This window comes from Apostichopus japonicus, chromosome 5, assembly GCF_037975245.1.
Source record: "Apostichopus japonicus isolate 1M-3 chromosome 5, ASM3797524v1, whole genome shotgun sequence".
Lineage (NCBI taxonomy): Eukaryota > Metazoa > Echinodermata > Holothuroidea > Aspidochirotida > Stichopodidae > Apostichopus > Apostichopus japonicus.
The window spans coordinates 14,995,065-15,005,243 of record NC_092565.1 but is presented as its reverse complement, the minus strand read 5'-3'; the positions used below and the strand labels follow the sequence as shown (position 1 = coordinate 15,005,243).

The 10,179-nt window shown below is 35.3% G+C and overlaps 1 protein-coding gene across 3 annotated transcripts in view; it reads right to left on the bottom strand.

The window, feature by feature from the left end:
• Window positions 1-1,312: 1,312 nt before the first annotated feature.
• Window positions 1,313-10,179, bottom strand: part of LOC139967789 (uncharacterized) — a 60,027-nt gene continuing 51,160 nt past the window's right edge. For all 3 annotated transcript variants that reach the window (XM_071971876.1, XM_071971875.1, XM_071971874.1), the window contains 2 exons: window positions 5,743-5,919; window positions 1,313-4,680 (listed from right to left, as the gene is read on the bottom strand). In XM_071971876.1, the coding sequence (XP_071827977.1) occupies window positions 4,538-4,680; window positions 5,743-5,919 (320 nt within the window). In that variant the 3' untranslated portion in view covers window positions 1,313-4,537. The remainder of the gene's footprint in view (window positions 4,681-5,742; window positions 5,920-10,179) is intronic.

Below are 10,179 nucleotides of genomic sequence, written 5' to 3'. Positions count from 1 at the left end.
CGTATACACTATACAATGCAAAATCCAACGCCTTACATGAAGAACATGTAGCAACAATACTATAATAGAGAAATATATCGGACAACCCACGTTTTTTAATTTGACTAAAGTGGGTCACATTTTGACAAACGAAGTAAATGTTTAGGTTGTCATGTGAAGTAGGTCACACGCAAGGCTTATGATATCCAAGTCATTCCGGGCATTATACGCCTACAAACTGCTATTATAGTAAATAAAAAACCCATGCAATGTCTACAACAACCAACGTCTAAACTTAAAAGAGAACCTTGTACATCAATTGGAGTAGTGATTGATAGGTCAGCATCGTCAGCCGATACACAAAATGGAGTTTTAGACCCAGAAATTACAAGATGGCATCTCTAGATTTACGAAGCCGCCGTGCCATGCTTCGTTTGAGGGGGTGGGGCGGTGAAATAAACCTTGTAATAATATCATATCATTCCATCCAAACAAGGCTTTGCTTTCTATAGTTGATCTGGAAAAGTAAAATGACGTCACTAGTACTTGGCGATATAACGGGTCATATCTAATTTAGTGAAAGATTGTTATATATAGTGTTGTCGTGCTTAGAAAGATATCTTCTATAAAATAAAAATAAAAAACTTATTTGTCACGGTAGCATGGACGACCGGAATGTGCTGAGTAGCAACAGTTCAAATTTTGCATGGACATGGCTACCAGTGGTGGGGGAGGGAGGGGGAGGTGAGGTTTTAAGAAGCGCACTGTTAGAAGAGCCTTTCACAATGATAAGAGAGTAGTAATAATAATAAAAATAACAATAATAATACGTGACTCCTCTTTGTAGCAATAAATACTTATTTATTGAACCTTTGAATACACACTTGCTTTACAAGATGTTATATTCTGCAACGTTCAACAAGTGTGTACAGAAAATAAGTTATCGATTCAAAATTGATATTAACGTCACTTTGCTAATAAATCAATTACAAGCAAGTGACATGCTGTAACACCTAAAAATGCAGTTATCAAACTTAGTTGAAAATTGATATTATAGTAAATCAATATTCCCCTTAACTATTAAAGGCCTATTTATTTCAAAATTTCAAACTTACAATAAACCCTTTTTTCTTCATGGAAAAAATCCATATTGACAAATAATTTTTTTTTCTGGCGTTTTATGAACAAATCTCTTTAAATTATCCGATAATGACAATTCCAGTTTACATATAGCTGACGTCATCAATGGGCAAAATCATAACCGACTTAAAATGATAATTATTCCATTTTTTCCAGACAGCCACTGTTTGAATGTAAATTTTTAGTCCCTCCCCACCCACCCTCCCCACCTACAATTGACAACTCGATACCTAAACTATCGGTGAACAAAGGTTACGTGCTTGATCGTTCACTCAATATGAGTTTAACATTTGCCTGAACAAACAATTATTAAACGCTTGTTAATAAGATTAAATAACCAAACTTGGTACTGCCTGGTGCTACATAGAAAACAGTCAACGGGTTGCACCGCATACCCCCCCCCCCCCATCCCCAAGCCCTTAATTCCGGCCACCGGTAAAAAAAAACTGACACTTTATAGTCACGTGAGGTACCGTATAGTGCTACATGGAATACACCTCAAAGCGCTGTCACTGTCCAATGGTATGTTTTACATTTCGACTTACCACAATAAATAAAACTGAAAATATTTTCGTTAAAAACGAGTACCATGGCGACACGGGCTTTGGGTGTGCATTGGGTGTATACTGAGGAAACTGTATGATACAGGAGTATATGCAAATTATCCAAAATTATTCAATGGGTCATGCGCACTGCATGCAGACTGATTTATACATGTACGTACTGCCTGTACGGTGTTATCTTACGTTTCCTGTTCAACCAGTGTAACTTTACAATGATCGTGTAACTGTTTGTTGATAGTGACAGTTGCCTAGGCAACGTATCCCATGTTACAGGAAATTGGTACCACACGCTTAAATAACTCGATGACATCCAAATGACACCAGAGTCTGTGAGTATCAAGCCAAGCCTTAGTGTAGAAATAAGAAAAATAACAATAATTATAAATAACTTATAACTTTTTATGAATGTGTTTTATGGATGAATACCTTATTATTATATATAGATATATATGTTTATGCATATATATACAAATATTACACAGTAACCATAACGGAAAGACTTGTTAGCACACCAATAGGCAAAAAAAAATATATAAACATTGTCCTCATTTCAAAGCAAAATTTGCACCAAACCTTTGACTTTTTTGTTTTTGTTTGGCGCTAATAAATAGAAGCAATAAAATTTACAGAAATAATTCTATAGCTGAACTAGCATTTATCTTGCAAATACCAGGGAAGAAACAAAGTATGATTATAAAAAAGAGACAAACTTGTAAAAACTCTAAAAGTATAGGTTTACGCTTCATATGTCAAACCACAGCAACTGCACGATATGGTTACATACATTTGTCGTTGTAGGCTAGATCACTTTGGATTCATTGCCATTGTATGTTCAGTGTAAACTATTTTTTTATTTTTCATTCTCATCCCGCTCTCGGCTGGAGGGTTAGATAGAGACGAGTCTCGTCTAAACTATATACCCCCTCCCCTCAGGCTTGTTTAAACTGTGATAGGAGAATACATTTCCACATCAATACTTTATCTATTTCCAAAAGACGCGTTTTGTGTCTCCAAGAAAATTCATCTTCTCTCTCCCAAGAGAATCACATTTTCACCATTTTTTACCTCTCTTCAATTGTTTAAATATGAAGTTCATATTTCTGGTACTTTGGCCAATCGACTGTTTTATACGTGGGCTTGAGACAGGGGGCGTGAGAGCCATGACATTGTTTTGTTGTTTTAGCCATCCGCCCACGAACAAGATTCCTGAATACTTGAGTCTACCATAAAGGTTTGATTACTCTATATAAGTCCCACATAAATTAAAAGATTTTCAAACCCAAACAAATTCAGAAGCAATATTATTATTTCAGTTCTGATGCGACATAAAAGAATATGCTGGAATCTTTTTTTTCCCCCTTTCTCAACTGTCAGATTTAAATATATAAATAACTAAAATAAACTCTGCAAAAACTATAGGAAGAATCTTAGCAAATAGGTAATAGAATTAAACCGACCACACATTCTATGTTATCATGTCAACGAAGCCCTCGATATTAAAGTAGAGCGTTTTTGTGTGTGTGTATGTGTGTGTGTGTTTAATTAGCTTATAGGAATGTCAAATCAAGGTGGTCGTTCCTTGTGCGTCTCCAGAATTTCAAACACAACCGTAAATCCTGTGAAGATTTTCAAATCAAAGGCTGCATCTTTTTCTTAAAATAATAGAAAAAGAAGAAGAAGAAGAAGAATGAGAAGAAATCATTTCATACTTAGCAAGTATCACCTTGCAAAACTTGTAAATAACTTACTTAGTTTAGAGTAAAAACTACATTTTGTTTCCAACAATTTCTAAACATTTTCCCCAGTTACGATTTCCTGAACCTAAATCCTTTATGTTATTCATCATCCAAAGGTATAGAGAATCTTCAATTCAAGTTCTTTTAAGTTGTTGCTCATTTATAAGACCATGTAGTCAAGCTCGAATTTTCTTCACCAAGCCACGTTGCCGTAAATATAACCTCCCTTCATTCATAAATGCACAATAATTTTACTTTGTGTCGCTTATTTCGTTTTGGCGGGAAAACAAATAGCCTTCGTATACGAAGCGAACCATGCCGTCAGATATACAAGCAATTTGAACTGAAGGTTGACTATATACTCTCCTGTTCACACAAACATGACCGCTACGTTGTTAGGTCATATACTAACAGCGTTATAGCTTCGATTTTCTCTTATATTGAGCTCGATGTATACAGACTTTTGTGAAGTTGACCTTCAATTAAGACTTTCAGAGAACGAAGATTTAAAAGAAAACAGCAGCCTTTAATCACGTATTGATAAAGGGCTAAGAAGACGGTAGTACAATTTAACGAGATTAAGCACAGTTACCATGGCAGCGATTTTTAACAGTTGCCTCAGACAAAAATATGACTGAAGTGCTAACATTTGACTCTTCTTATACAATACTACAAAAGGAAGAATTGGGTATTTTGTCGAGTGGTAGCAAATTCTATGTAATTTTCGACTTCATCTGTGGTTTTGAATTAAACCTATCCTTGTAGCCTATTGTACTATTATGCATTGCTTGGTAGTCTGCACAGCTAGTTCCGCGACAGCCACGATCGATAAACACTCTGAAGGTCATAAAATCTCTAATGATAAAAGCACTGTCGTCAGGCGTACTATTCATTTAGCTGGTGATCAAATGCAAAACGTTTTAGGCTAAGAATTGATCAAACGCACCCATGAGACCATGAAAGTTAACTTAAAAACGTCAAATGAATTGGATTTAGAAATCATATTGCATTGAAAGAGGATTTCGGCAAGTGAGATTTTGCCATGTGCTCCAGATCTGATACAGCCATTCGGTAGGGCTCTGAGATGCACACGGCACGAGTTCCACCGAGTCACTGATGTCATACAAGTGTAGCGATGTTTGAGTATGGATCTAATTCACATTCGCACCCAACTCTGATGAATTTTTTTTGTATCGACACCCTACCGTGTACTTGCCGATATCTAGTAATCTGTATTCTACGCTCCCCACATCTTCCTCTGCCTGAAAAACGAAGAGAAAACTTTATTATAATTGAAACATATACACTAAAAATTTAGGACATATTTAATAAATACGCATTATACATTGGTCATTAATTTAAAGGTTAAAGCAAACGAGATTAGGAAACGCAGATGTAATAATACTTCGTTAGAAGTGATCGGTCACAGATATAAGCTCAGAAGTGATCAGAAGTGTAATATGATACGCCAAGAGGGAGGTGCAATAAGCGTTCTTACATGCTTGACTAACATCTAAAATCATTTTCGTTAACTAAGTGTCGCTTAAATCGATCAATTCTCATCGACTTTTGTCTTTAATTTGTTTACATAGAGAGCTTCGAGATTGCTAAGCATGTGCGATGCGGAGGTAACGACCATCGAAGGCGGCTGCTTAAGACTGTGATATATACGTTGTTGTGCGTTGTAACTAGGGTAGTATGATGCTGCTATATATAGGTGTAATTATGCGATATAGCCAATTGCACTACTGTGATGTTGTCCTTAGAACTACTGACACAGTGGTTATATCACTTAATCTGTCGTGGTGTTGTCACTGGTACTTATGTTATGTTGTCACAGGCACTTCTGTGATGTTGCCACTGGCAGAACTGTGATTCTGTAGCTTTAACTACTCTGATGTTGTAGCTTCTACTATGGTGAGTTGTGTCACAGATGCTTCTGTGACGATGTAGCCTGTAGGCCTCCTAGTGTGATTATGTGTAGCCTGTACTGCTGTGGTGTTGTAGCTTGTACTACTGTGGTGTTATAGCTTGTACTACTGTGGTGTTGTAGCTTGAACTACTGTGATGTTATAGCTTGTACTACTGTGATGTTGTAGCCTGTACTACTGTGATGTTATAACTTGTACTACTGTGGTGTTGTAGCCTGTACTGATGTGATGTTATATCTTGTAGGGCCTACTGCTGTGATTTTGTGAGTTTTGGGAAAAGCTGGACACGAATAGTCGTTGTTTTCAGAACAAAGGGATAAGATTTGGAACGACAGAAAGCTTTTGTTTTTAAGTTGTGTGACGTTGCCACTGCATAATCACGTTATTAATCACCTGATAGGCATGTTCTCTCTGACTCGCCATTGTTGTTGCCACAGACAACCTCGCTGACACTTCGTGGGTTGTAGTTGTCATTAAAATACGTGATGACGTGACATATTTTGCATAATTTTAAATATCCGTTGACATTGTCGCCTCTGTTTTGACAAACTATCGACTCAGATTGACTACCTACAGAGAAGAGAAAAACAATGTTATAAATTTCACAAGATATTGTTATAAATTTTTTTGAAGTAAATACGTATATATGCAAAAGTACTTCGGTGTCGATCTAATCAACTGATTAAATCTGCTCATAAAGTAGCAACGGTTTTTTCCCTGAATCATAATAATAATGCGTTTGATTATGATCGTAGTTGCCTGGTCTAATTAAACCGATTGATTGACAGTGACGTCCTAACGGTGGAGAAAACATATAGGCCTAAGCAACATATAATGCGTTTTAGAAAGGTTTAATTTGGACAGAAAATATTTACAAATGGCTCAACTCCAACAATACAAAGGGAAAGTTAAAACAAACTTGAAGTGTACTGATTTAATGACTAATCATAGGCTATGTATGTGAAACAAAATGTTAATACTCAACAGGAGGAGAGAATATACAAATTAAATATTAAAAAACAAAACATTTAAAGACTTTGACAAGTCTTCGTGGATATGACTATATCTTGCGTATCCTGTCTGCAATATATCACCATGGTTACAGTACTAAGCGCGTGCCTTCTAATTGCCGAATTTATACGTGCAGGTTCACAAGAAATTGCTACCTATAACATACTCAAGTTATTGCCACGTGGTTTTCCATGATGACATATTGCCTATTTTCTATCTTGTCAGAAGAACATGCCTGACTTCTGTATCAGTAGTGGGTCCTGTTCTTAATGTTGACATCTTTTAAATTTCTAACATTCTAATTTTCTCGTAAGGTAAACAAAAAAAAAACAGAACGGTACATTTTGACCATGTGGCCGTACATAGCTTTTAAGTCTATTCGGATCCATCACGCCGTTACTTTCATGGAGAATATATATATATTCATGGATAATATATGATACAGATTAAGGATAAATCCGACCATTATAAATTGGTAACTTTGGTGTATCAAGTAAAATCATTTTGTTCATTACAATGACGTACATAACAACGCAAAACCTTGTTAGTCTGACAACTATTGGATAATTTATTCCCTTATTCCGTTCTATACTGAAGCTGCTTTTCATTAAGCGTAAATATCAAAAGCGAATCTATACGGCAGATGAAGTTCCATTGATATAGTCTTATAAGTTCAAATACATCCCCACAATTCACCTATAGACGAAATCGGAAGTTGATTATTTTCTTTAAATTTATGGACGTATACTCTGAACAATCTTGGTGATTATACTCTTTGCTGCATAATTTTTTTACTTATTAAGACTTTTTAGACAATATCGCGAAGAGAAAAACAAGTTCAAATAAAGGAAATAATAATAATAATAATATATAAAAAACGTACGATATATAACAGCCGTTCCTACGTGTTATTTTCGTTCGCGTCAGGTTTACGTACGCGCTTTCATTGGCAAATAACTTGCGGCAAAACAACCAGCAAATGTGGGCGTTCCGTCATTGACTTGAAAATTTAAAACCGTCTCTGCTTTTTTTTTCTCTTTTTTTTTCTTTCTTATCTTTGACCAATAAAATACACGGAGAGTTCTTTATTAAAGGTCTCCGCCGCTCTCAATTTTCAAATTCTATCTGAATTTTTTTGTCTTCAAGAGTTGAAATAATAGAGGAATGATTAAAACGTGCCAAAAGTTGAGATGCTCTGCTGTTCGAAATTGTACATAGTCGTAAAATAGGTGTGTTGATTTCATTTTGTTATTGCACGAATACGTAGAGAGTGTAAGAGTTAAATAACAGTGAAATACCACTGTAACTAGAGAAACTCAATTGACTGAAGAACTGAAATACCGATAATGAATTTTTATCGTCAATTTTGATTAAATCTTTGTACATGATTCATGAAGAAATATTTCATTCTTGTTTGAAATAGAAACCAGCTCGTTAAAGAAAGAAAAAACAACAACATTATTATTCTTCCAAATTAAAGGTTTCTGTAAGAATTAAAATTACCGATGAGTTAGCCTCTTGTTCACGTGGTGTGTGTGTAATGTGACATTTCTAATAAATGACAAGATAGATAGGCTATCGGCTTTCTTTCCTTTTGAGGCATTTTAGGTCTTTAATCTTAAATCGATTACAAACAGATAATTGCTAGTTCCTTCATCCACTTCGTTTGACTAATCTGATGTAATGCTGACAGCCTTGCTGTTGATAACGAAGTACGGTATCCTACCACAATAAAAATGTATATATTTGATGGCCTACACTTGTGGTGGTATATATATATATATATTCACGAAAGATATGAAAGCAAAAGAAGGAAATATGTTTATCATTCTGTTCGTTTCTCCTCTCAATTCTTACAATTTAGAAGCGTAGCGTATGTGTTGTTTTTCTTCGGTTCCGTTTAGCCAAGAAACTTATTGATTTTGGATACCTATATATATATATCAGTCTATTAAGGTGATTGACTTGTGATATAACTATAAATCTTTGGGGTCTTATCTTCTCCTCGTTTTGAAAACAAATTACAAAAGAATGAATTTGCGGCAGACGCCAAAGTCTTAAAAAGGCCGTATAGTTCTCAATCACTTATGACATGCAAGCGATTATCGTGGTTCAAGCATATATAGTAGTAGCTGGTTTGAATATTGCTTCAGGCAACGTTATAAAAACAAACTTCTCACATTTTCCAGTAAATACGAAAGCAATTTGCGTTTATTAACTATTTATGTTGATATATTGTTGGTAATAACACAAAGAAAGCAAATCCTGAAAGCTCCGTTTGATTTTTACCTAATCGTTTACACCTAAGTGAAAAACAGGGACGCGTTATGGAACAAAATATTGCTTAATCATATACCATCCTGAAATTTAATGCGCATTTGTTTTTCTAGAACAAGAACCAATAATACGCGCCTTCGGGTGTTTCAAAGGTTCAAGGATGTCTTTTCTTGTTTTGCTTTATTGAAAGATCACTAAAAGTAAAACAAAATATCAAGGTATTTCGGTAAGTTGGTATATTCGCTCGATTGCATAGAAGTTCGTATATTGACAGTTTTCTAAATATAGGAATTGTATAAGTTCTTTACGTCAGTCATGTACCTAAACTGGCTTGGTTTTGGTAACAAATTTCCAGCTACCGTAGATGAAAACATAACAACTGCGTTTGTACATAAGATCTTTAACAGTTATGGAAACATGAATGAAGCTATGTAACTATATATAATTGATCATGTAAATATTGCGATTAAAAGTTAATTTAGTTACATTTTTAATCGTCAAGTTTTAATGCATCATGATATCTATTTTAAATCAACATGTGAGTTTGACTTACAACAAAATATGCAGCCGCCGTAAAATGTAAATTAAACTTTTATGAGACTGATATATGCAGGGAGTAATTTGAATTGCTAAAATACCTTCAATAGAATCATAAATGGAGTTTATACAAATATTTGTCTATTATGTTGTGACGTCATTGATAATTTGTGGCAGAATGGCTAAAATGATTGATGCACATTGCCTAATACTATAAGCATTAACAGCATATATATATAGAGAGAGAGAGAGAGAGAGAGAGCGCGCGAGAGATGTAGAGGTGGAGAGGGAGAGAACCTGTCAAGGGCAATTGATTTGTCTTCGAACAGAGTGACGTCACATACCGCCAACCAACTTCCGAGGATTTCACTATTTGCCGTCAGAAATCATTTAACGAGAACAGTGTACTAGCTTGATTTGATGGTGTTACAGTTGTCGTGATCGCGGGTTGTGCGTACATACTCTACATGGGTGACGACAGTCGAGTAAATTTGAAGCGGAAAAAACAAGTTCCGTTGAGAATCTTTGTGTTTTTGGTTTTATTGATTGATTTGTTTTTCAATGTGCTGTTTTATTTCTTGTTACCTTAGCTCCATCTGAAGATACTCAGTGTATATGTATTTCCCCAATGGATATGAAACCCGTTATTTCGTTCAGCCCAAAACGTAAACTAAAAGGTGGTTTTAATTGACAAATTCTACAGTAGGTTAATTGTAATATTTTTGAATAAAAAATACAAGAACCTAATAAAGATCTTGCAAGATAAAACCGCTATATTGCATTATTGCAGTGTACATAGACAATCTTAGATTAATGCCACTATTGGCTAAAAGGAGCATCACCCTACGCTTGCGCAAAGGATCTCTTTCGGGCAGTCTCATGCACATGACATTAATTAACTGTAAGCTGGTACACAGACAACGGGGGACGAACTTATATAGGATTAGAGGTAGGAATAATACCATACAGGCACCTTAATACATGGCGCGAATCTACATATACCCA